We start from the raw sequence: 27449 nt of genomic DNA, 5'->3' as shown, positions 1-27449 counted from the left end.
AATCTACTTCAAAGTCTAAAAAGTCACAGTTTTTCCAAGGGGGTAATACAGTGCTAACAAGCAGAACAATTAAAGTTTGCTTAAAGCTTGCTGAATGGTTTTAATTGAAACTTATTTTGATTTGTACTGACTGCACACTGCAACTTCTGTTTGCCAGGCTAGGTATGCTGTGGTTGAGGGAAAAACACAAAAACAAAACAAAACAAAAGGTCTGAACTGATGCAACATAACTCAAAATTAGTTGCTTTCTACATGAGCGAACTGCATGTAAAGACTTATTTTAGAGGAGTTTCATCACTGTAAAATAACTGTCACGCACATGCCCTTCAATTATTTCTCTCTCAAGCTGCAGAGAGCACCTCTGTTCTCATCACAAGTCTGTCTACCAGCTTCTACCACGAGGAGCTTTACAGAAACACTAATATAGGAAGTACCCAACTTTGGCATGAGAATATCCAAGGGTGCCTCACAGAGACCTTGGTGACTCACAGACTTGAAGCAGTTTGTCATGGACTGTCACTTTACTATTCTAACCAGTACTACTGGCTAACTCTCCATCCTTTTGTATGCACTATTTTTACAGAAAAATACAGGTGGAATATACTTGAAAAAGCAGAGCACATTTAAAGACCAGTTGTGGAACCCCAAAAAGCAGTCAGTACTCATGGTTCTTAGCACAAAACCCTTCAGCTCACCAGGGTTTCTGGTACAGAAGAACTGGGATATTGGGTCTCAGGAACCACATATATGAAATACGCCTACCTTTCTATACACTGTTTCAAGTTCTGGTGCAATGCCTTCTTCCAATGAGAATATTGGAGGCCTAGTAGAAGACTGTTTAATTGGATTAGGCAATGCTAAGATTTTGCCATCGTCACCAAACCACTCTTTCCCCTACAAATAAAACCAGAATTTTATATTGTTTCTTACTTCATAAAGAAATAACTTGCAAAATTACAATTCTTATGAAAAGCAGTTACAGAAGAAAAGGTGACTATGAATTGCTTGTGACTCAATTAACCAAAACTTTTCTAAGACACTAAAATGAAATCTTCAAATATACTATAGATAAGTTTTGAAATAAAAAGACCAAGAGCTTGCTCGAACTTTAAACATACTGAATTTTTTCCTTCAACATTCAATTACAGATTTGAAAGAAGAAAAAAAAAAATCAACACTTACATCACTTAACATTTAAATGTTGTTTTCTTAAATCACTAAAATTTAAAGAATTGTAATGTTTTACACAAGACTGCCACTCACATCTTTAAATTGGATTATAAAAATCATAAAGCAAAGAATTAAAGAGCTAAATGGCAGCTCAGAGAGATCATTTATCAAAGGATCTCTCAATTCTTCTAGTCCACAACCTGAACTAATTAAACAGCATCTATGAAAGCAGATGAGGTAAGTATCTTACACACTAATTGCTATCCATGGCTTCACGTGTTAAACATTGTCCTAATTCATCCCTCTGCTCTCATGACCTGGATTCAAGAATAGCTTAAACCAGTGCAGCTGCTGAAAGATGCTGGCCTGTCCTCTTATTCCCACACCTGGTTTAAGCTGACTCTAGAACCAAAGATCGATGTGGTAACACGGTGAAGCAAACCAGAAAACTAACCAGGCTGAACCTGGCCAGTTAAAAATTTTAGATGCGAATATTCCTGAAGTACCTCTGCTAGCCCACAACGAATTCATAGAATCATAAAAAAATATAAAGGGCAACTGCTGTATAGTAGCTTAAATCTAAACTAAACTATAAACACCTTATCATGTATAGGAGGATAATATAGCAGGATAAAATATATCCAAGCCACCTTCATGGGTGTTTCCATAAGCCATTCTTAAAAATCTAAAATGATTCTAAAACCTCTCCAGATAATCTATACCAATATTTAATCACCCTTACAGTCTGATCAGTAAATTTCTACAAGTCTATTACTTCATATTATCTTCAGTGGACACAGAAAACAGCCATTCCATATTGCTTCCTTTTGTTGTGATCTTCTAGTATCTTAGTAAATAATAACAACAGTGCTCAGCTCTTGCACAAGTCTTTATACATACCACTAGCTCTCACAGCATTTTATAAAAAAAAGTAAATTATAATTACCCCTATTGTAGTGGCAACTAAACTCTGGCACAGACAAGTGAAGTGATTTGTTCCCCAGCAGGCTACAAGCAGAGCCAGGAAAAGACACCAGTTTTCTAAGACCCAGCCTGGTGCTCTGACTATTGGGATACACTAAAACACACTCCTACAAAAATCTGCATTTCCTGACATCCGATACTGCTAAACATTTTAAAGATGAAAGCCGCATATTACCATGACCATCTACCTACCTAACTATAACTAAATAAAATACTGATAAATAAAGGATTTTAAAAAGACAACTAAGAAGGTAGTGGTGACTTACTTGCTCCTGTCTGAGTATTCTGTTTTCTAAAATATTTTGATTAGACTGTGACACAAAGGGCCTTTCTCCTGTGTAAAGACCCTCATCCTCAAGGTACCTAGGCTGCATGGTTCCAGGCATCTTCTCAGAAGTGGGCACTAATGAGAAATTAAATAGAAAAGCATGTAAAATACCTTATAACTGTAGTTCTAGTTTATTAATTCTCTAAGAGCCTATGCCATTCTTAAAATGAAGGGCACTGCATATTGAGCATGCTGTCAGAATTCCTAACTAGGGAAAAAAGAAATAAATATATAAACAAAACAGGTCCTTTTCTTAATCAGGACAGATCCACAGTTTAAATCTATCCTAAAAGTGTCACAAGTCTTCTAAACAGATAATTAAACATTTCCTCACCAAAAAATACTTCAAATAGCTCAGTGGAGTTTAGGTTTAATGGTTGCTTGCATTAGCAGCAACAACTGACTAGACAAACATTTCTAAGCCTTTCCGATATAAAGTGAAACTTTAAATACGATTAATCCAAACTACTATTACCAGTTTGCGTAAGCTACTCTTGTACAAAATACGGAACATGCATAAAAAGTCATGTTAGCCCAACAACAGCAGGTGGAATTCTTTAAAGCCTGCCTGCAGGATTATTTCACTGGTGTGTATGGGCTCAGTATTTTTCAAGGAGCAATCTCAAAACAGGGAGAGATTAGACTGAGGGTTACAATAAAAGTTATCCCCTAAATCAGAACACAGTGGACTACACTGGAAGCAGTCAGAACTAAGTTACAAGACACGAAAACCAGAGGCACTCACTGTCAAAACATTTTGACATCACATTGCAAGCTGTGCTGATACCATTCTGGTACAGACCACTGAGAGAATCATTTCTTTTTCTTCCACTTCAAATATTAAATAGCAAGTGATATTATAAAGCAATTTTTTTGGACTTTGCAGTTCTCTGGGAATAAGGCAAAAAGGTCAGAGACATGATCAATGTTGACTAACTATTTCCAATTCACAAAATCAGATTTTGGGAAAAGGGCCCCCTGAATTAGAAAAATCCTTATGTTACTTACATGACTCTTGACAAACTTGCCACATGGAAAAAATTGCAAATGTGGCCAAGTGAAGAAATAGTGTAAGTTATAATGCATAGTGCATGAGCCACTCTTAGTACCTAAATGTGTGTACCTAGTAACCTGTTGCATATGTTAAATAATGTAATAGCTAAACCCCAGTGAAAGAGGGACCAGCCATCTTGCACTTACTATAGACAGCACTAAGGTAATTATGCCAGAGCAACTGATGTGCCCTGAGTTCACTTGCTAGCATACCAGCTGGTGACCTGCTGAGGTGTGCGTGTTCCTAGTTAATCCATTTTGTCAGACCTTTTCAGACTTGACTGGATGATCAGTGTCAGAGAACTGCAATTAAGTATCTCTCTACTGCCAGAGACAGTCTGATACAAGATTTTTCAGCAGATCAAAGGGTGCCATGCTATGCAAAATCCAGGAACAAAATGGATAAGCGCAATCTTCATACCTGCTAGCGTGCTGGGAGTGAAGAGAAATTCTTTTTCCTTTTTCAATTGCTCAGAGTAGCTTTCACAATCAGCAGGTTTCATTACTAGAAAATCTTCGGCTGTCTGCCCTATAATGAATAAATCATCATCTTTAACTAGGCGTACATCTTCATCCTATAGTTCAAGTGCAAACGTCTCTGTTAGTTCATCTATTTCTTACAATGGAGATCTTTAGAAAGTATACTTTCAGAATTTTTAAGGAAACAAAAGTTGCCATTTTGTATTAAATGATTAAAATTAATTCAAGAAGTCTGAATAAAAATATGAACATTTATTCTATAGCTCACACCGTTTCATCCTCCTCTTGTTCATCCTCATGGGTTTCTACACATTCTTCTTCTGCCTCCTCCTCTTCATTTAATTCATTCCTTTTCCTGGCTCCAGCCTTTATACTGTCTGGTTCAGGATCAAAATTGAAGGTAAAGAAACTATATGCTTCTTCAGTGGAAGGAAAATCATTCTGGAACTAAGAAAAGAAGACAAAGATACTTTAATATGACATTTGTAAGAAATTTAGGGCAAGTGAAGATCTCTTTTATTAATAATAGCAATAACAGCATGTATAAACACTTGTCACAGGACAGTAATTATTTTATCTCAAAGACAACTCACCCAAATGAAGCTGACTGAAATTTTTAAGTGATACATGAAACTTTCTCTATTGCTACACTATTATTTCACTAAATATTTCTTGCAATGTTTTATTAAAAAAAAGTTACCTGGTTTAATTTTAACCAGCTTATTGTTTTAAATATAAACAATTTGCAAATGAGAAATGCCAAAGTTTAAATTCTGGCTATAATGCAGATATCCAGGTGAATGATATGAAGAGAAATTTCTAATGGCATTTGCCTCTGAAGGACCCATGCTCCTTTAGTGTTAGGATGAATCCTCTAATAAAAGAATTAGCAGTAGCATTTTGTGGCTAATAAATATCAATATACTAATCTGTAAATTGCTTTAACTGGCAATTGGTGGCATTCAATAAAAAGGATTTAAACAGAAGAAACATTTTTCCTCCAAGCTCCAGTACTTGTGTCCAGATGGATTTACTTGATTTTTTTTTTTTTTAAATCAAATGACCCAAAGCCTTTCTTATATCTGATGAAGGTTCCCTTTTTATACTTCATTTGTTGGCATATACTGTTTGTGAATTTTTAAATTAAATAAAACCCTCTCCACTACTTAAGACTGAACTCTGTCTGCTTCTTCAAACAGAATCATGAAGCCATATAAAGTTTAAATGAAATTAATATCAGTTATTGAAATGAAGTAATTGGTACTTACTGTTGGCTTTTGTTTAAGCTTTTTTACAGAATCATGAAACTTCATTTTTGATGGTAAGTGGGATTCATCCTCCTGCATCTCCCTAAATTTATCATTATCAGACTGCATAAAAATATATACATGTTATAGCATACATTTACTGATCCATAAAAAAGACAAATAGCTGAATACAAAGATTAGATAATTAGATATTGCATTTTTACTGGGGGGGAGTGTGTGTGTGTGTGTGTGTGTGTGTGTGTGTGAAACCAAACCAAAAAAGAAACACAGTCACTGTGGTAACAATTATACTGATTTTACATTTATTTTAAAAGGGTACATCTAATTACTACTTAACTCCTTTCTCCTTTGGGTCAAGAAATAGACTGCAGAGTATCAAGAAATGGTTCATTGCATAAATGTTAGCTTACTTTCTTCACTGCTGATGAGATCATTGTTTCTGCACTCCCGAACACAAGCAACCACATGCTAATCTCCGCAAGGGGGAGAAATGGGGTAGCAATGCAAAATCTTCCCATCTACAAATGAGAGGTTGACAGCACAAGCCGTGCAGCAGCAGCAAGGGTGCTGCTGACAGACACTGCTGACCAGGGAAGGGAATCAAGGAGCTAAGGCCAGCTTCTCATATAGCCCCTGCTGCAATCAGGAAAAACCTATTTGGTATTATTCAAAAAAAGGTGGTGTCCACTGCTTGGGTGCTTAAATACAGACTTGATTATTCGTTTTGTTATCTCTCAAACAATTATTGCTAGGCTACTCTAAAACTCCATGGGTGATACTCCTCTACCTTTTCAAGAGAGGAGGTAGCATGGTTATCCAGTTCCAGTTTTCTGAAGCCTTATCTGTCGCTACACACAGATCACTGTAAACATCACTGGTTCTGAGGTGCTTCAGCAAATTCACTTAAGTGATTCAAAGTGATTTTCATCAGGCTCAGCCAACATAAACACATCTAACATTCTATCTGTTTTCCCTCCTTGTGGCCTGAATTCTTAGATTAAAGGAAGACATTTCTCAAGTTTACATCTATTCAACCTAAACTTCAAAATAATAATAACAAAAAGAAAATCTCAGACCCTGGCAATCTGATGGCCACTTGTTTAACAACAAAACAATACTTCATACGTGTGTAAATAAGTACAGGAAACAAAACTAACACGTGGAAGGTTTCAGATACACTTTATATGAAGTTAGTAACCAACTTTAATAAGGGTATCACTTCCACATTTTCCTAATATAAAAATATTAAACCAATACTAATTAACTGAAACCTATGACAATTACTTTTTATAAGAAAACACGGCCAAAAACCTTCCCACAACCTACATGAATAGGTAATTCTGCCCTAGACAAGCAATTTAGCCAGGCTAATTCATATTGTTTGGAATTCCAGATAAAAACGTTACTGCTACATGTTGTTATTTCCTGGGCATACACATTCTTTGCAACACATTTTCTACAGGCAAGCAATCTCTTTGTGAATTCTGAAGAATATCTGAGTGCAAGGTCTGCACAGGCATAGCCTTTGTTATTTTTTTAATATAAAATTCATTGTCTAACAAAGAACATGCTTATACTAAAAAAACATGAATACAAAACAATAACAAGGAAATACAATACGGTACAACATAAAGTTAATATCCAGCCTTTAGCAATTACACTGTGCAAATTTATATAAAGCTATAATACAGTGGTCCTTTGTGTTAGAGTAACTTTTAAATACTTCAAGGCACCTTAAGCAACAGAAGTCATGAACCTGTAAATGACAGAAGTTTCACATTATGTCTATACTACAATGAAAGCAAATGATTATTGTTAAATATCTACATTAAAAGCAATAATCAGAAAGGTTCCTTCCTGGTTAGTAATTCAAACAATAGTATAATTTTGATCCCATTAAAATAAATGAAATTGATCAAGACTATGTGTAGTCTTTCATTTATTTCATGTTTCACATTCACCTTCTTATTACCAGAATAGCAAGACACAATGCACCTTCTTACCGCTTCATCCAACCTGACTTCTGTTTTCCTTTCTCTGATGCTTTTTAAACGCCTTGGTCGTGGACTGGGGTCTTCTTGCAATAAAGTAATTTCTGCTTTTGACTAAGCAAACAAACAAACAAAAAATGCTTAGCCATAATAGAAATACAGTAAGACCAAAGCTACAATAATTTCCAGGAACTCAACAACTTATGCATGTTTGTGTTAGAGACAGAATCTTCTACTATATAATCAGCTTAAGCGATTTTACAGAGCTAGATGTTAATACCCCTTATTAAACTGCACAGTAAACTTACAAGGAAATCCATTGATTTCAAAATAGTGTAAGGAATTTTTTGACAAAAACACAGAAGGATCTTGTAATGATTGTATTATTTGAATTATAAAACAATGATAACTTTTATATTATTAGAAACAAATTAAATATAAATTTTAGAAAAAATACAGCAATAGAAATACACTGGAAAATAACTGTACTGATGAACCAAGTATTATTTCAGCATTAGAAATAAAAAAGCAGATATCTCAATTCAGATTCACATAGCACGAAGCAAGCAAAATGAAGTGGGTGGTACTTATAAGACTAAAGTCAACCAAACAGGACTTCTGAAGGATTCTCACCCTTGCTGCTTTTAGTTTCTCTCTCATTCGCTCCCTAACAGAAAATTCTGCAAAGCCTGTCCTCGATGTAGAAGGAACAGGTGGCAAGTCTGAAACAGAGAAAACATGGTAACATGTTTAAATTAAGTGTTTTCTGAAAGAAACTTAAAATTATGTAAAATAAAACCATATATACCATACAGAGCCCCATGTTCCAACAGAAAGAACTTTCATGAGAAAATATGAAGGAATGAAACATTTTTTGGAATTCAGACCTTATAGACCATCACTTAAATGCCTTTAACTGCGATGGATTTACCTTTCATTATATACTATAAACCACCTTAAGTAAAGCATATACACACTTTTTTCCTATTAAAAATACATAAAGAATTACCTGGCATTTTATAAGCTGTTAGTCAGAACTGTCTAGATCTAATTTTGAATGGTGATGTGCCATAAATCCTGATACAGGTGTGATCAGAACAGTAAAGAATTTACACACTTGCTTCCTTTTTCAGCTTAGAGCTACCTGCTTTTTGTAGCGACAAAATATTAATTTGTCCAGCAGTGTTTTTGTGCTATAGTTCTAGTACAATCAAGAGAGTAAGATGCATTTTACCCTGTCCCACGTATGACTGACAGCATCATCAAGTAACTTCCCATTTCACACACAAGCTACTCTCAGCTCTACTCGTGCCACTGCTCAACAGCTCACCTCCTCCAAGCTCAAGAGCAGTCTGTCCCCATACTCAGGAAGTCAAGCAAGACTCGTAGGAGGCTACACGGATGAACTAACTCAACTCATGTATAAAAAGCTTACAAGAGATGTAAACAGGGACAGGTGACCTGGGAGGAATAATACAACACTGTCCGATCATGCAGGGATGGGCTTAGGAAAGCCAGAGCCCACCTGAACTTGAATCTGGCAATGGATGCGATAGCCAATTGGTGGGATATTACAGGGGCACTAGCAGCAAAAGGAAGACTAGGGAAAATGGTTACCTGCTGCTGAATGAGGGAGGGGAGCAGGTGACAGGGGACACAGAAAGACCCAAGTAATCAGTGCTTTCTTCATCTCAAGTTTCTACTGCCATTAGGAACACCAGGCTCCAGAGACCAGCAGCAAAGCCTGGGGCAGCAAAAAGTTACCCTCAGTAGAGGAAGATCAGGTAAGGCCGTATTTAAACTAACCGGGCATACACAAATCCATGGGTCCTAATGGGATGCTCCCATGAGTGCCAAGGGAGCTGGTCAATGTCACCTCAAGACCACTCTCAATTATCTTTAAAAGATTGTGGTGATGATCAAGGGAGGTTCCTGAGGACTGGAGGTGAGCAAACATCACTCCTGTCTTCATGGAGGGGAACCTGGGGAACTACAGGCTGGTCAGCCTCATCTTGATGCCCAAAAAGGTGATGGAGCAAATAATCCTGGAAACCATTGCCAAATATGTTAAGTACAAGATGAAAACTGGGAGTCATCAGCATGGATTTATGAAGGAGAAAAACTTCTAGCTGACCAATGAGACAACTTTCTATGATGAAATAACTGGGTTAGTGGAAGAAGGGAAAGCAGTGGATGTTGTTTATCACTGTTTCCTGTAACACCCTCATAGAGAAACTGATGAAATATGGACTACATAAGTAGCTGGACTGAAAATTGGCTGAACTGTTGGGCTCAAAGGGTTGTGATCCGTAGTGTTAAGTCCAGCTGGAGGCCACCACTACCCCTGAGGTTGATTTCAAACAAACAAACAAAAAAATCCCACAGCCCACTCTCCAACCCCAAGAACTCATCAAAACTCTACATCCTTTAGATCTACATGCTGATCCTGTGAAACATACAAATCTGAGTTCTAAATCAGTGGCATATATTGATTTTTTTGATAGATAGTAAATACCAGGTTTGGACACTGACTTGGGTAATCATGTGATTATGGAAAAGGAGAATTACTGTTCGTTGCAGCCTTTGAATTGCTACTCCCAAAAAGCCCAGGCTTTTCTTCCATAATTAAAACTGAATGCGAACACGTCTTTGATAACCAAACTTATCAGGGCCTCCTTTTCCTTTGAAGGACTGATGGCATTCCTCCCCCTTATCTTCCATGTATCAAATCCTCTTAGATTATGATTTCTTCAGGTAGATTCAGTAAATATTAGTAGGGTGACCCTGTACCCTACTGCATTCCCTGATACCTAAATAAAAAGAATGAATAATTATCCAGTCGTTTACACAAAAGCTACGCTCTTGGAGTCAGAAATACAAAGGAGTGGATACCTACAACCCTTCCTCTCATATAAACACTAATGAAAAACATTTTAAATGTACAATATAAATGAGATTGTATGTGTAAGCAAATGGCAACATTTCCAGCAACTTTATGTATTAAACACAATTATGGTCATCTTCTGCGCAGTATTTTCAGAAGGTACCCATCTCCCTCTCTTGGATTGCACTACCACTGTAAAAGAGTCAAGGTTATCCTCTTTATAAAAGTCTCCCAAATATTTTTAGCTGAAAACATAGTTTTATATACCTAATAGCTTAGAAAGTCATCCCTGAAGTATTTTTGTTTTTGAAAGACCTAATTCATTTCTTCATTTAACAAAACTGATTCTAGCCACATAATTGTCTCCCCATCTGCACAGACCTCTTCAGTCTCACTGGAGCCCTGGAGTTCACCTGGAAATTCCCAGGAGCTTACTGAAATTTTAACTTTGAGTGATATATGCAATATTAACTTTTTAAAGAGAAATGCTTTACACCCCTTCTTATACGTGGAATCCTCAGATCTTATTTTTTTTCTCCTGAACTTTTGTAACTAGCTTTTATTTCCAGAAGGAGCTCCATCATTCCACACAGAACACCCTGGCCCTTTTACTGGAACAACTGTAAGATGATTATCAGGAGAAAACTGTAGCTCTTTTCGCACATGTGCTTTGTGGTGCATGGCTTTTTTTTTTTTCTTTAATTTTTAATCTGTGAACACATGACATTCTAGGTAAATAAGTTTTTCTAGTTATCTCCACTTATAGAATTATATTACTTGTCAGTTCTTTGAGCCAAACACTGATTTGTTCTTTGCCCTTACAAAAGAACATTGTTTGCCAAGGTCTAAGTAAAGGGTGATTTCAGGTTTATATAAGGCATTAAATTCATGAAAAGGAGATAAACCAGCAAAGGGTAAGGGCTTAGGAGTGGTAATGTCACACAACATATATCACATTATGGCTGATTCAATATTATTCCAAGAGCTTTACTGGCGGCAGAAAATACTGTATGTTGATATACAACTTAAACATTTAAAGGCTATCTACTATACCAAAGTCAAAGTGCAATCTAATTTCTAAGATGACCTTAGTCCACTGTCATTTAGAAAAGAAAAATACATTAAGATAAACCCCACTAATACTGATTCTACTCAGAAACATCAAAAGATTTGGGAGAATCCTAATCTTTTCAAATTATACAATTTACTGCCTGTATTTGTAAAAAGAAGCATTCGTTGTATTTGGAAACTTTCAAAAGAAAGAACAAGGCACAAAGTGATTATCACTAGCATGAGACACATAAGAGAAAAGCAAGCATCCCATAACCCCTTCTTTACCAAGAGGAATACTGGAGACAGAAATAAGCAAGTACTCAGTAGAGACACTAAGAGATGACACACGGAAAAGCCTATTTGCATTTTGTCTTTTCTAACAAGGAATGCAGTATGAGTAAGAACAGGGTAAGATTTAATGACAAAACAGAGAACAAGATCTAGATAAATATTTATCAGACTGAGCTAATTAAAAACCATCATTGCAGGGTATCCAATAATGAACTGGCTGCAGCAAAATCAGAACCATCAGTGATTCTGAGAAATGATGGAGAACAGGCAAGTTCCAAAATCTCAGGCAACTGTCTTTTAAGAAATGGGAAAGAGCGAGCTGCAGAAGCATACACAAGTCAGTCTAACTTCAACTCTAAAAAAAAGACTCAGCTTATTTGTAAATATTTAAAAGACAGTAAAATAATAAGCAACAGAAGGCCTAGATTAGCCAAGATTAAGTAGGCTTGATATGTCTTGATGTTCTTCAACATATATTCTACCCATTCTTGTGAATAATGAAAAAAGCATACATCTCAACTTTTGAGTCTGCCTTACAGAAAGTGTCTTTCAGTAGGAAATATTTTGATGAAATGACAACGGGGGGACGGGGAGGGTGGCACATGCAAGTCACTGGAAAACCACATTTAAAAAGATAAGCAAGTAACAGTTAATAAATTCAAACCCCATATTGAGTAGGTATTTTCAGGGTCTGCCTCAATCTAATGCCTTTAAAACATTTATTAACGGTTTGAATGATGGAATAATGTCTATCTGTGTATAAAACACACAGGCAAGAACTGTCAGAAGTCACATTTGCTCAAAGACTGACTCTGAAGAGTTTTTGAAATGGAGAAAAAACTTCAACATCTTTTACGACTTCAAGCCCACAAAAGGTTGTTGCATACAGAAAGGCTCTCTGTGTCTGCTGGAAAGGGACAGGACAGACTTTAATTGCAATAAGGAAGGTGGTTACACACTGGAAAAGCTTTTTAACTTTCGGGGTATTCTAGCATTGGAATTGAGTCCCTTAAATAGTTATGGAATCTTCACTGGTGCAAGCTTTTAAGTTAAAAAAAAAACAAACCCAAACCAAACCAAAAAACAAACAAACAAAAACCCCAAAACTACCCAACCAACCAAAAAAAGCCCCACCAAAACCAGGTATCAAGACTTAAATAGAGTTGAAATGACTTAAGGTGAGAAGTTGGTCTGAAATTACCTTTTGACTTCCCTTCTGTGACTTTTTTCTACCATTGTATTCTGTTCAGTTAGCGTGTAAAAACATACTCTATTTCATTGGAGCAAATGCTTCATTTCAGTTCCATTCTGATGAATGAAAACTAAAAAGCAACAGATTAGAATCTGCTTTTGATCTTCTGAAATACTTGACAACTGCTTGTAAACATTTCCAGATAAACCAGGTTAAAGTGAACAGCGTAAACATGCAAAATTAGGCCAGAAACAATCTGCCACTACTTTAAGCACCTCTTAAAAGCATCAGAACTCATGCTCTATATGCAGAATTCTTTATGAATGAATCAGTTCCTTGCGACAACAGGGGAATTATCCTTTCTATACATAACGAAAAACATTTTAAGGCTTTAGTAGGTGCAGTAAAATTAATTTAATGCATCAATTATTGTGGGATCCTGTGGTTCCTTGAAAAAAGGACCACATAAAAAAATTTTTTGTTACTTTATTTCTCTGTACATATACTTTTGTTCTGCTTATGTGAATGGGCTCTACAGCCAACTAATTTGTGCTTAACTTCAAAATATATTTTTGAAGTGAAAGAATAAGACTGATATCCATGAGGGCATTACTTCGCAGGATCACCATTACAGGCCTGTATCAAAAAAATTCACACCACGTTTTACATTGGAAGTGTCATTATCCTACAATGGCTCCATATTTTACTTTGGACAGGTCTAATAAGCTTGCTGGATAGTCAAACTGAAATTAAGCCAAACGGAGAACCTGAAAATGTCATCTAGTAAGTTTCTCCCTTGATTTCACCTGCACTCAGAGGAGCCCAAACCCACTAGATCTCTGTGTGACTTCAAAGCTCTCTGTACTGACGCAGACCCAGAACTGCTGCAAGTGTCTCAGCACCAGCCCTGTATCTGAACGGGATGCAGAAACCAGGCATGAGGGAAAGCAGACAGACAGACATTTATGCTGTGACCAAGCATCAGTTACCTGAAAGAAAACAGGGAATGGTAACTTCCAGCATAGGTCCTAGAAACACTTTTGTATTTTTCATGGATACAATCGTTGCATAAATGCATAGTAAGACACTCCAGAAACTGCAACCAAATAACTAACAAATTCAAAAAAACCAACAATGAAGAAAAAGATTTTGTAACACTGTAGTTGTCCCAGCTTCACAAGGGAATAAGTATCAGACATGGGCTTTTTATTTAAAGCAATTCTTCTTTTGCAAGTCTTATTTATTAGTCTGACTAGTGGACTGACATATAGCCAAGTCTTTCCATTTAAGAAAGGTATATAGGCATCCAAGCACACACATAATTGGATTATAGTAAAATAATAAATTTTTGCAAACAGACTGCGTTAAAAAATAGTAGAGACTGACTGAACGCTTGAGAGACTAATAGGAACAAACAGAGACTATGATGAATATTAAGTCAAGAAATAGTTGATGGATATATTTCAAAAGAAGTTTGCCATAGTGGGACCAGAACGAGAAAATGATCATACCATGCTAGCATAAAATAAACCAAGTATTTGACGGACGTCACAAATTGATAATAACACAAACATTACCTACTTCCCACTCATGTTAAAATACAGTTCCCTTTTCCTAAAAAATGGTGCGTGTGTGTATACTTTTAACACCAGAAATTTAACACAAACAATGAACAAATATGGTGACAACCATGTCAAACTAAAAAGGCCTAGGAATAGAGGCAATGTATTATCACAGGCACTAAAGCAAAAACACAACAAGACAGTAGAGGAAACAGCCTATGTAGAATTTTTCAATGGCACCTGGAAAATGTGGGTGTTATATTTTTATTATTTTTTTAAAATAGTTATCACTTGGCAAGACAATGATAAGCAGAAATTCATACACAGATCATCAGGCTAGTAAAGGCAATGAGGAACTGAAAAGAAGTCTACTTTTACCTTATGACTGGGCAACACAATAGGAAATGTCAGTGTAGGCATATTCAAAAGCTTAACATACAGAAGATGGAAATTTAAAATATTTAAAAATCTGTCAGACTGAATTCCGGGGGGGGGGGGGGAAATTGAAATAAGTTTTGGATAGATGCATGAAAGACTGCACCTTGAGCTGAAGTCTTCTCAAAATTTAAAATGTAATTTAAAAAAAAAAAAAATCAGATGGATAGCAATTAAGTAAACCAATCATACAGTCTATTAAGAATACCACATGCAGTACTTTTCACTTGATCATACAAAATTAGCAGAATTACAGGGATTTCAGAAGCAACAAGAACAAGTAACGGAGCAAAATACTTAAGAAAACAAAACATTTATCACATAAAGGAACTAATGGCTAGTTTTCTTCTCAGAGTACTGCTGTGCTGTTCTGTTTATTCTTGGAAAATGAGCTCCTGTAAAAGAAAACAGCCATCACTAGAGGGTGTCTCTTGATTTCCCCATGCAATCACTTCTGAAAACTGTTTGGACTCCATCTGTCAACAGGGTATCCCTTCCTAGCACAAGCTGGCACAGTGAGACTCAAAAAACATTCCAAAGAAAAGCACGCAGACCTTGAAAGAGCTGGAAACATCCCTAAATTGTAGATGTCTGTAACAAACACCATAATTGGCTAAAATGAGTTTAAGGACAATACATATTTTATTTTGATAAACGTTGATATTGATGAAGAACTAAGCATGTTTATACTTCACTGGCTTTTGGTTTTATTGACTTTTTAATACTCTGGTCTTAATTAGCTCTTTTATGCATCCTATTTAGGTAAGCCCATAAAATCATGCAGTAAGGACAACATTAATCTTGTGAATCTAAGTATTTAATAGGAATGTTGCAGAGATTCTGCTGAAGAAATTGAAGATTACTTTTCAAGTACCAACAATCTCTATTCTTTCCAAGCCTTCAATGTGACATTCACTTCTAACAGCTTCCCACTGCATCACTCTCTTGCACTCTCCTACTTTGTATTTCACATGTGACTATTAAAATAGCCCATCAATAAATCCATACACCATCATAAGCATGAATAGCACTTCAAGCACAAAATATGAGGTTCATTCAAATATGTAAATACTGCATGTCTACACTAACACCTTTGAAAAATCTTGTGTATTTTATGTAAGAACATTTCATAATCTCCTCATATTTAAATACGATAGGAGCATGTCTTTCGAGTGCAGCGCTCTGACTGTATGCATAATGCTCCGAGCTGACTTGGCACATAACAAACACCCCTCCATCCCTGCTCTAATACTGCGAATGAAAAGCGAGCTTAAGGAAGCTCTTCAAGGGCAAGAGTAATTAGCGCGTACCACGCTCCTCCCCTCACACATGGATCCTGCAGCAATTTTTCTGTCTATGAGCTGAAGACAACCTCAAAGTGGAAACACTTAACGCAAGTAACACCGACTACAGCTAGGGCAAGCTGCCCCTTTGGCTCTGGGACACCACCACCGACGGTGAGCCCATGGAGTGCCGGAGTCCCGACCGCTGGCTCAGGACCAGGCGGAGCATGGCGGAAGCGCGCTCGGGTCGGCCCCGCCCCCCGGCCCCGCCCCAGCCGTTGGAGAGTCACTCACCGCGCAGGGGCTGAGAGGCAGCGCTGGACGGGGCTTCCGCCATGCTGGCGCGGCTCCTTTCCTCCGCCCGCGGCTCGGGGGGACCGACAGCCTCCGGCACCTGCAGCGGGGCGGAAAGAGCGAGGAACGGCGCATGAGTGAGGGGAGCCAAGAGAGGACCGGAGGCGGGCGCAGGAGCTCCCGCCGCCGCCGGTGGGACCCCGACCCTGAGGGGGGAGAGCGAGCGCGCATGCGCACCGCCGATGCCCGCGCTGTGTGCGCATGCGCGATAGCTGCAGCGGCCCGGCCGCAGCCGGTGGAGGGGTGGTGTGGCGGCGGCCGCCAGGCGTGGGCATGAGGACGCTCACCGTTTTCTTTCTCCTGTGCCTGCGAGTTGTCAAGGTCCTCCTCAGCCTTTCCACCTGGGCAGGGTCGTCATCCAGGAGCTCCTCCTTTCACAGAGAGAGCGAGCTGTGCTGTGGGGTAGAGGCTGGCCCTGTCCCCAGACCCGTGGAGATAATCTCTAGTCTATCAAAACACCCGATTTAAGCAATTTTCTCTCTGTGTATATATGTATGTTCCACTGATGCAATTGCCAGGCTATGGTCCTGACACTGGCTGAAGTTAGCATACACTACTATTTGTTAGCAAGATTAAAGCCTACTGACCGCTCTAAAGCGTCTTGCCTTGTCTTTACAATTTATCTCCTCATAGCACAGAGAGGTTTCTTGGGGTTTTTTTCCCCTTCTGACATTTTATTGACATAGCACCAGGCACTGTTTAAACATCACTTCAAAAGCATTTCTACAGATGAGAAAACAGGGTAACTTCCTGTTTTTGCAACCTACTCAAGACTAAATACATTTAACCAATAATTTGAAGATAAGATAATGAACTAAGTGTTGGACCAATATGAAATAGAATAAAAAATACCCATTAAATGTGCCTGTTTCACAGCGTATGGTATCTATGGTTGCAATGTATTTGCACAGAAATGAATAATTATGCAAACCTGCATTAACTAGAATGGTACTGACTGATGTAGGGTTAACGAGCTTACAAGACACTCTTGACTGACTTCACTTTTTGCAGTTACGTATATAAAAGATTCCTGTTTTTCTCAGTGAAAAATAATCATACACCATTTTTGTCTCAACTAACTGGACACTAACCTCCATGATTATCATCTGGGATTCTTCGCTGCGGTTCATCTGGTCAGTGGCTGAGACTTAGCTGTCACAAGCAACGCAGGAATTACTCATGAGAGATATGCTTTAATATGTGCATAAGGATCACGAGATACATTCCATGTAACCTTTGCACCCTGAACACTCAAATGACATACCATTTAACATACAGCCTTAGTACTTAAAAAAACCCAGATTTTTTTCAGAAAGGAATATTCAAAAATGTATGCATCCATTTATTTAATTATTCCATATAACAGTGAATAATGTGGGCCTGTACGTGCTGTATGAACACTTTTGTTACTTTTTTTTCTTAATAAACAATCCACCTACAGTCCATAAAGCCAGCTGCAAGACTCAGATCACCGAGACACGTTCAATCCCTTTTTTCCCCACTTTCAGCGTTGGGCTCAGTTGGCTTTTCAACTTTACCAAACCTGGAACCCACCAAATCGCTTCAACTTTGTTTACACTAGAAAGTTGCTGTATTTGATTACAAGCATTTAGGAAATTTTTAAATTTACATCTGTACAACTCAATTAATTGCTACTATTACTGCAGGTTCCTGTCCTGCTTTACCTTTAATCGACAGGAAAGCGACCTCAGCTGTACTTGTCACCGGCGCAAAGCTTGCGCCAACATAGCTGCACCAGTGCAAAACCGGAGTGTTGATGTACAGAGCTAACAGATGAAGTAACTTGCAGCAGCATAATTTATTCTGGATTTGAAAATCCCCATGAAACAACTCACGGGAGTAAAACGTGGGGCCTTTTTCTGTACCTGGCTAAATCTCCTCCAGCAAGAGGACTAACTGAGGCCTACACAGGTCATCTGTTGTTTCCCCATCACTTCTTTGTACTGGGTATGTGCAGGCTCATGCATACTCGCCTCAAAAAGTGCTTCCAGCCCAGGCTAGAATATGAAGAGTGATATTCATATTCCTCTTTATCTTTTAGGAGATGCCTAATAAAAAATCAGAAGAAGCAGAGGAGGAGCAACGTGGTTATCTCCTGCCTGAGACTTAGCCCTTACCAGCTACTAGCCCCAAGGATGTTCAGGTTTCTAAATAAGTCTCAGCTAGCACAGGGAGCTGAACTTGCCCTAAACAAGTGGTTTTCTTAGACAAATGTGACTATCTCCCAAACCACCTGTGCTTTCGCCCCAGCACCAATTCCCTCTGTAAGTATCTCACAGTGGGGCAAAGGGTGATGTACCCAAAAATGGCAACATTTCCTTGCTGCAGGCAAGGTTCATCAAATACCCTGTTCATGGCACAAAAAATACAGCACTGCAAGAAACGGCAGCATTTTTATTGCTTGGCACATAAACCTCTTTTTCATATCAAGCTTTATGTATCGAATTTAGCGAGTCTTTCCTAAAGGCATATGTAAACGGAGAACGCTGGCAACAGAGCAAAGGGCCTTATGGCTGCTTTCTTTAACAGCTTTCTAGCATTTCTTGAAGTTAAGTACTGTAGCAGGCACTTCAAAATGTAATAAACAATTGGATGCAAGAACTATAAAGCCTCTCCATTAGCTCAGACGCGGTTTCCAAAGCACTTAAAACTAACAACAGAAATGCAGTGAAGTTTCTCTCACTCGTCTTTAAAAAAAATAATTACATCAAAAGTACCTAGAAAATAATTTTGAGGATTTTGGATTCTTAAATCTGTCTCATTCATGAAAACACACAGAATGCAGTGATATTGAAACAGATGTAAAGGAAAATGTTTGTTTCCTACCTGGGTTTTCTTATACAGCAGCTTTCAGAGTACAGACAAGAGCAAAGCACAACACTCCCCCTAGCAACAAAGCCTCAGCTTTGCTTTTTAAAGAGAAAGAGTCGGATTCTCCTCCTTAAGGCACTAAAACAGTTCCGGAAGACTTCTTTTTTGTAAACAATTTCTTTTACAGTAAAAGGGAAAGTCATGAATAAAGTATGGGGAGGATGAAGTGATTGCAGCTTCTGCAGACAGCAACGCATTTCAGTTACTGCAGTCACTTGAAAAAAAAATAGCCATAGTATATTTTTGCAGGATCAAGGATAGTTATTTCAGACTGAAATACAATAAAGATAGTCGCTCCTCCTAACTTTAAGTACCTAACTTTGCTAAATTATCTGACTTAATTTCTGTGTACTTCTTCTGTAAGTAGAGGAGAGGCACAGACTCTTCTTGGGACGTGTACAATTCAGAGCAGTGATTCCTGAATACCAATCATTTGCGGAAGAGCCTGTCTCACTTTCTTGACTAAAGGGAGATGTTACACCTCTAATTCAGACTATATGCCAACATTCCAACAAGTAAATTTTTTTTTAGATTAATTTCACTCTGAAAAATTGCCTGACATCAGTCATGTAGGGATAAATCCTTAAAGTGGACTGTTAGTAGCCAGTTGTTTTCCAAGTGTTGTCTCTGTTTTCCAATGCATTAAAGTACTCAGAATATTAACTGAAGCTGTATCAAGGGGACAACGATGCATTATTCTTTACAGATGACCTTTACAAATCAGCATGAGCATGTCATTTTGGGGAAAAATAATGGGAAACATAGCAGAGTTAAAAAAGGTATAATCTCTCAGCAGCTGTAATTTGCAAACACAGGCTTTTTGCCGCACCAGGATTAAAAAATGTATCAGTAAATGCTCTGAGTCTGGGGAAGGCGGATCCTGAAACCAAAGTAAGAAGACAAATCATAACTTTATGAAGCTATCAATATACTTTAATACTTCCATAGCAGAAAAAAGAAGGATATGAAGGCTTCATTAGGGTTGTTTTAGAGCCTGCTTAAAGGGAAATACAATCATTAAGCCCTGGTTAGAGAAGCAGTGGAGGGATGGGTTATCTGCTTGTTAAATGCACACAACCAGCTTATGTAGATACTAGGAATGGCAGAAATGTCGGTGCTATGAGATAGTTTGTAGAAATGTGGATTGTCTTATATACAATTCCTAATTTTTATAAGTACAAAGCAATTTATAGTTTTCCTATCAAATCTGGAGAGGGGTCTTTTCTGCTGCACTGCATTGTTAACAAAGTAATTTATGTTAACATGTGTATTAGTATCTTTAGTACGACCAGAATAAACAATATTGCTGATACTAAATGGAGTTGTTATTAGACCTATTTATAATTGTGTTTGTATAAACAGTCCCTGTAACATCTGAAGGTCTGTTACTGCAATGTTTTAGTAGCTGGAATCACATGAAAAGAGATGGCTAAATTGTTTCCCATTTCTGAATACTGTTGTAAGAAGGAGATGATGGGAAGAAGTAAACAGTCATAGTAGATGAAAAGATTGGGGGTATGCATTTTTAATTGCTAAAAGAGGAACTATCACAACTCGAAGACACCTGACATGACAACAGCTTTCAAGAATGGGAAAGAAATGTAATCAGAAGACAGGTTTCTTAGGGTAACATATACGGTACACAATCTCTGTTATCTGCTAAGTCTCACCGTATGTGCGCTGTGGAAATGATCCAGTGGGTGAACCTCCGTACAAAGTTTTGGCAAGGACTCAGGTTCAGCATCTTATTTTGCTGATAAGTCTGTGTCCCAACAATTTATTCTAGTCTCAGGAACAGTTGTACAAACAGTTTAAATGATGGACAAATATGAAAGGCATTATGTAAGGAACATAACTATAATACCCTAAAGGAGCAGTGGGGGACCTTTGCTTAACAGGATGGAAGGCTGCTTAAAAACACATGCCAGTACAATGACTCTACTCACAGGAGACATACAGAATTCAAACCACATATGTTTCCTGGGGTGGAGAACAACTCATTTATCTCGGTCAGCATTATAAAAACAAAGGCAAGCCCAATGTCATTGATTACACCGGACAGCAGATTTAGTGCTCCAGATAAGATGATGTGAGCCACTCTGCTTTGTTAGATGGGACACTGTCACACCTAGGCATAAACTGTTGTTTTGTCAATGACGGTCAAGGATGGCTTTTAGCGCAGGCAGGGTAGATGGCAGCTTGTAGTGACCACAGTGCAGGCTGCCCCAGGAGTGGGCAGCCTAAGGGATCACAGACCCCAAGTTCAGCGTTAAAACAGTTTTAAAATGAGTAGCGGACAATGAACGGTGGAGTTTATTCTCAGGCTTTAAGGATAATGTAAGGTTCGGATTGCTATATATTCCTTTTTTTACCTGCCTAGAATCAAAGCCAAAACTTGTACAAACAAATTAAAACAGAAGTGAAACTGCAAATCTTACAAGCCATGGACGACGTTTACAGAATAAGAGTAGGTATGTGTTGCTGTGTTCTTAGAACAGGAATTTCAAGTACTATGTGCAACTCGACAGTGATCCCAGTTTCAGGGAGGTTACAAACAAGGAAGAACAAACTCTGCTCATCTTGATTATTTTAAACTGATCGCACCTTACTCCAATATGACAGAAATCACAAATAAAATTTCCTGAAATTTGTCACACGTGGTTTAGAAATCCATGTTCACGTACCAGAACATCTCACAGAGTGTGGGTGAATGCAGGTGGTGTGTGGAAGGGACATCAGCATCAGTGGTAGGCAAGTTTTCAGATGATTAAAGAGATTGTTCTTCAACTCAAAAATTTTAAATCCTTTCCACTGTCTTCCAAGCCTCGGGATAACAGTTGAAAGTAGAGAAAGAACAGGGACTGCTGGTACGTTTCCTTCATACAATTCACTCATTTCTAGAAATCCCATCTGCTTCTTGCTAAAAATTTGCTTTAGAGCCTGCTGAGAATCACAGTTCATTTATGTTTTTCAAGAATTCAGTATTTTTTGTCCCTTTGTGAACATGACATAAACAAGGCTCTTCTTTCACATAGATGATTTACAAATACTGTGTTATGTTTTGTATTGTGTTTAGGATTTTGACAGGTGCTTTGAAGTTGAAAAGAAACACATTTTTAATTTTTTTGGTATAAGTAGAAACAATCCAGGATACATTTAGGGTTTTTACACCTAAAATAAAGTATCCTTAAAAACTTCAATATTTTATATATACTTAAGTGTGTTGAATTTGGAGGCATGAGAGGATTATCTAGCCCACCTTAATATACAGTAAAATTTTCTGGAGGACAGCCAAGTTACTGCAGTTGAAGTTGTCCCAGGAGGAACTTGAGCAATACTTTACGAAAGGTCTGACAAGAGGTTACTTCCATCATTATAAGGATACTTCTGTGTTCTCATCAATCCACATCTTCTCTCTAATTGTGAGACGTATAAATTGCCAAATTAAATTACACCAATTTTTCCACTTAGCAGATTGTTCTCTAAGAGCAGACATCTTATTTAACTTTTGCCATCTCAAAGTTAAAGGCTAACCTAAGTTAGTCACATGGATACAGGTAATGTGAAGAGACAGGTACCTCCTGATTCCTCCTTTCTTAAAGTAGGTGTCTGATACAGTGTCATCCAAACAGAGATTTACCCCACCTATTTCTTTGCACTGATGACAGGAGAGCTAACAATTAATTTAGCCTAGGAAATGATCTTTGAGTTTTTAGAGATTAAAGTCAGGCAAGATAAATTTTAAACTAATACTTGCTGCTGCAGGAACAATCTGCATAGAGGAAAAACCTCCTTACATCTCTTCCAGCAGGCAGCTGCTGGAACAATCTGCATAGACGAAAAATCTCCTTACAACTCTTCCAGCAGGCAGCTGCTGGATTATACCAAAATAACTATACTCAGAATTGAGGGATATAAGCCAAATGCCAAATAATCCAAGACACCTTTTTCTTTGTATATATTTAGTATTAAAAGATATGTGTATAATAAGTCGAATTAATTTTTCTTTTGCTTTAGGTAGTAACTTTCATGAATTGATCTGATGTATGCAGCTAGGACAAAACCAAGTATCATCAGAGACAGAATTTCGTGAGAGTACTTCATGCCAACGTGAGGAAGAATCATGCCTCTGACATTCAGAAATACTGACATAACCTCAGTTTGGAGTGTTGACTTAAGGAGTTACAGGGAAGTGAATGTAACCTCTAAATGCTCTCTGACTGAAGTGTAAATGTTTTATACTGAAAGGAATAAATTGCTTCTTGAAAGCAATGTATTACTCATTGAGAAAGATTGTGGTATATTGCTTTCTCAACTCTATTTTTCTCCTGTTTACTCTCATGTAGTATTTCTTGAATGGGATTCATCACCTACTGAAATATGTATATAAAATAAGCCACATTTCCACATAAAACTGAAGTTCCTACTGACCAAATTGCCTAGTACAGCATCAGTATAGTTATCCTGAGTATGAATTACCTGCCGATGGATAAATTAAAACAATTAGTGAAAAGTAAATTATTCAGTAAGTGTCTTAGTGAATGAATATGAACTGAACCTAGTGAGTAACCTGTAGAAGGTAAATAAAAATAAAGTATTATATGAATTGCACCAATTAATGAAACATACTTGGTAGGGAATGAAATAAGCTGCTTGTCAGTTTTATGTATTTTTGCCTATCCCAAAAGTACACAAATGGTGTCAGGTAGATTTAAAAAGATTTGAAGAATGTAGATAATGTTCTCAGTAGTGATATCCATTAGTCACTATTTCCTGTATATTGTCTGAGCATTGTAAAAAATTCTTTAGGACCTATTGCTCCTGAAAAAATTGTATAGCAGCCTAAACCGTATGGACGTGAATACCAGTAGTGAAGAAAGTGAAGGTATTTATTCAAAGCAGCATACTTATATCAATTTGAAGATGGAGTTTAATGTTTAATTAGTTATCTAGGTTAAAAATGTTCAGCAATGGAGCATGTGACTGACTTCTTCCTTGATGTCACTCTACCAAGTATAAAGAAAGTCTGAAAGAGTAAAAGATTGTGGGGAGCTATTTTGTTTCAAATAACTTTATTTTTACTTATGTATATTTACATACATATATCCCAAGTAAATATATATATATATATTTTACTTATGAATCTCAGGAACACTAGTCTTCTTAATATTGTTTGAAAGTTTCCTGGTGGTCTCAGGTTTGTATGAGTTCTTGCAGCCTTGATCAGGAAGCCCAAGAGTTGGTGCTGCAGCAAAGACACACTTCCTCCTGGGAGTTTCTCCTGGTGATACTAATTTCTTTCTGCTGACTGTCGGCAAAGTCTAGATGACTAACGTGGTCTGGATGCCTAATTTTATATGGCACTATGGCATGGGTAGAATGACATATATATTGTGTAGAAATCTTTGATTAATTTCAAATTTAATCCCAAAGAGATTTTGCTCTTTGTTAACCTACAACATCTTGAAACCAAACCAGATCTCCCCACCTACTGGTTTAAATAGTGGGAAGACTTCAGCCTAAGATATTTTCCATATAAATTCAAACTTAGACAGAGGAATACCCCTAATGAAATACCATGTCATCAAAGTTGATCTCTCTTCAAGTAAAGTAATAGCAATAGCAATGATTTACTTTAGATTAATGTCTTGAGATCCTGAATGAGGGCGGGGACACATGCTGCTTGTATACATATGTTGTCCATACATGTAGTAAAAAGATTCTTCTTCCCAAAACCTATAGGAATAATTCAACAGAATTACTTATTTTTAACAGTTCATGCCAAAATATTAAACTGTTCAAATAACTACAGAATCCAAATGGGAAAACTTAGGGAAGCTAAAATGACTTCTCCATGATTGTACAAACATAAATCTAAAATTATTAAGTAAAGGGAAGCAATAACTCTTGGTTTACTTATTCCCATGATGTCATTTTCAACATAGGTGTGGTTAAAATATCTCTTCTATATTTCATTCATTTTTACAAGATCATTACGTGGAAGCAGTTTGCTTTTAGTTAGGATTGCAACCAGGAACATTTCAGTATAGAGCCCTATTCTTTTTCTATTCAATTGTGAAAAATAAGTTTTGTCTGAAAATTTCCAGATTTATTATAACTACCAAATATGTTTCTGTAGAGTCTGAAGAAAATTGGTCATACTCTTTTCTTAAGTTTGGCTTTATAGGAGATTTTTCTAATTCTAATAAAAATTGTCTTGTTACTCCTAACAAACTTTATATTGATTCAAATGTCATAAACCTATTTCCATATTTTTTAAAATAAGCATGTAATTAAATACTTCTATTAGTTGCTTTTGCTGCATAATACATATTACAGGTCCAATCCTGCATCTATTGAATTATGCTTCCTGGAAGTCATGGGCCTGATATGATTCTTCTGTCCTGTGGAATTTCATTGCAGACAGCACTGAGCAATGCCGACAGTCTTTGTGCCTTGTGTAGGCACTGATGGCTGTGAAGCATTGGCATCAATCATTGTTGTAAATGATGATTGGGCTGCATTTTGCACTCATATTGTGCTTAATTTGCAGAGGTATAAATGATTATACAGCACAATGATAAACTGAATCTGTAAGTGTTCTCTCCCATATTTTTCACAGGAAGCAGCCCTTGCATAACACCAATGAATTAAATGTCTAGTTAGAAAAATAATCCACTTTTGTCTTCTACCACACATCTCTCACTGTCAAATAAAATAAGGGTTGTACAGGCATTGCCAGTTTGATTTGTGGACAGGACTTTGCACCTGTTCACTGCATAAAGCAGCAACCATATACTCAAAGACATGCATGTTAATGCATGAGGAAATGAGGGCACAGATACAGAGTGCATAGATTAATGTTCCATACATAACTGTAGTGCTCATTTTGCAATCTCATCGGTAATTGTGTAATTTTATTTGGTTGTAATTTTCTTAATTATGTCAAGTACACAGAAAAAAACCAGAAATTTCCCTCCGTCTTGGTCATAAATAAAGTGGGATCAGGAGTTGTGCAACACAGACCACTGGTATTTGAAACTATCTGATAACTGTTAGAAATAACAGGTTTCTGTAAATCTGGGATGAATAAAATTGTAAATTCTTGGGAAGTAAAAACACGCAATTAAAGATTGCCAGTCTTGACTTAAAGGTGTTGAATGCTGGAGAACTGATGATGTTCCTAGGTATTTTTACAATGATCGATTACCGCCACTGGTAAAATGGGTTCCTCATTTCCAGTGGGAATTGATACAGTTTCTCACCGGTGGATCTTGCTGTGCTCCCATCTGACAGAAGGAAGTGCCAGCTACTACCAGAAATTTTATCTCCAGATGGGTACTTGCAGACTGTGATCAAATCACCTCTTAACCTCATTGACAAGAAAAATAAATTTGACCTTGTTACCTCTCTTGCGTAATCCGCATGGGTAGAATTACAACCATTTTTTTTTCAATTTTCGAGTAAGTTTTTGAAACATTGACAGAAGTAGCAGCTTCATAAGTAACTACTCTTTACTCCTACTTGTAATTCCATTTATCATTCTTCCAAAGGGCTGTAGCAACAGCCTACTCTGATGACTCATATTTAGCTGATCATCCATGACGTCCCGTATACCTTTTCCAAGTCCACTGATTTCCTGAGTGCAGTTTTTCGTCTTGTGTGTGACCTATATTTATTTCATTGCATTTGGCCGTATTGGAATATAAGTAAGTCTGCTTTAATGATGCGACTCAGTTTGTTCCATATAATTTATTTTCATAAGTGGTTACTATTCTATCAGTTTTTTGGCATCTATAATTTTCTTCAGCAAAAAGTTTATGTTTTCTTTCACATTCCTTGTAAAGATACTGAATAGCATTGAAAGAGTAGCAAACCCACTTGGAATTACACTGAAAATACCCATGTTGAATACTGATTGTCTAGCTCCAAGTTTTCAGATCTCTCAGTTTTTAGTTATTTTATATGTTTAATACCTTTGTTCTGTTCTTTTATGACTGTCACTGGGCAGTCCTCAGCTAGTACAAATCTTCATGTATTTAGGAGGTTAGTTAATTATGAATATCATTTGTTGGTGTAAATATCAGATGGGACTGTCCTTGTGACCTGTTCAGCTGCATCCAGAAGCAGACATTCCTATTTTATTCCTCTCCTTTTTAAAAATCAATGTTTTCTCTGTTTTTAATGTATTTCCTGTCTTAAAATGACCAGAGATGATATTGCCGTCAA

General features: G+C 37.3%; 1 protein-coding gene across 1 annotated transcript in view; it reads right to left on the bottom strand.

The window, feature by feature from the left end:
* Nucleotides 1-18321, bottom strand: part of CC2D2A (coiled-coil and C2 domain containing 2A) — a 66944-nt gene extending 48623 nt beyond the window's left edge. Inside the window, exons 1-11 of the mRNA XM_050895316.1 lie at nucleotides 18215-18321; nucleotides 17420-17480; nucleotides 16616-16699; nucleotides 16269-16368; nucleotides 7908-7996; nucleotides 7287-7388; nucleotides 5284-5385; nucleotides 4286-4462; nucleotides 3957-4110; nucleotides 2421-2557; nucleotides 763-894 (exon numbers count right to left, since the gene is read on the bottom strand). Of these exons, the coding sequence (XP_050751273.1) occupies nucleotides 763-894; nucleotides 2421-2557; nucleotides 3957-4110; nucleotides 4286-4462; nucleotides 5284-5385; nucleotides 7287-7388; nucleotides 7908-7996; nucleotides 16269-16368; nucleotides 16616-16699; nucleotides 17420-17458 (1116 nt within the window). The 5' untranslated portion in view covers nucleotides 17459-17480; nucleotides 18215-18321. The remainder of the gene's footprint in view (nucleotides 1-762; nucleotides 895-2420; nucleotides 2558-3956; nucleotides 4111-4285; nucleotides 4463-5283; nucleotides 5386-7286; nucleotides 7389-7907; nucleotides 7997-16268; nucleotides 16369-16615; nucleotides 16700-17419; nucleotides 17481-18214) is intronic.
* Between the last annotated feature and the right edge of the window lie 9128 nt (nucleotides 18322-27449).

Source organism: Gymnogyps californianus, chromosome 4 (assembly GCF_018139145.2).
Source record: "Gymnogyps californianus isolate 813 chromosome 4, ASM1813914v2, whole genome shotgun sequence".
NCBI lineage: Eukaryota > Metazoa > Chordata > Aves > Accipitriformes > Cathartidae > Gymnogyps > Gymnogyps californianus.
The sequence above is the reverse complement of the archived record's forward strand: the minus strand, read 5'-3'. Positions and strand labels throughout refer to the sequence as shown.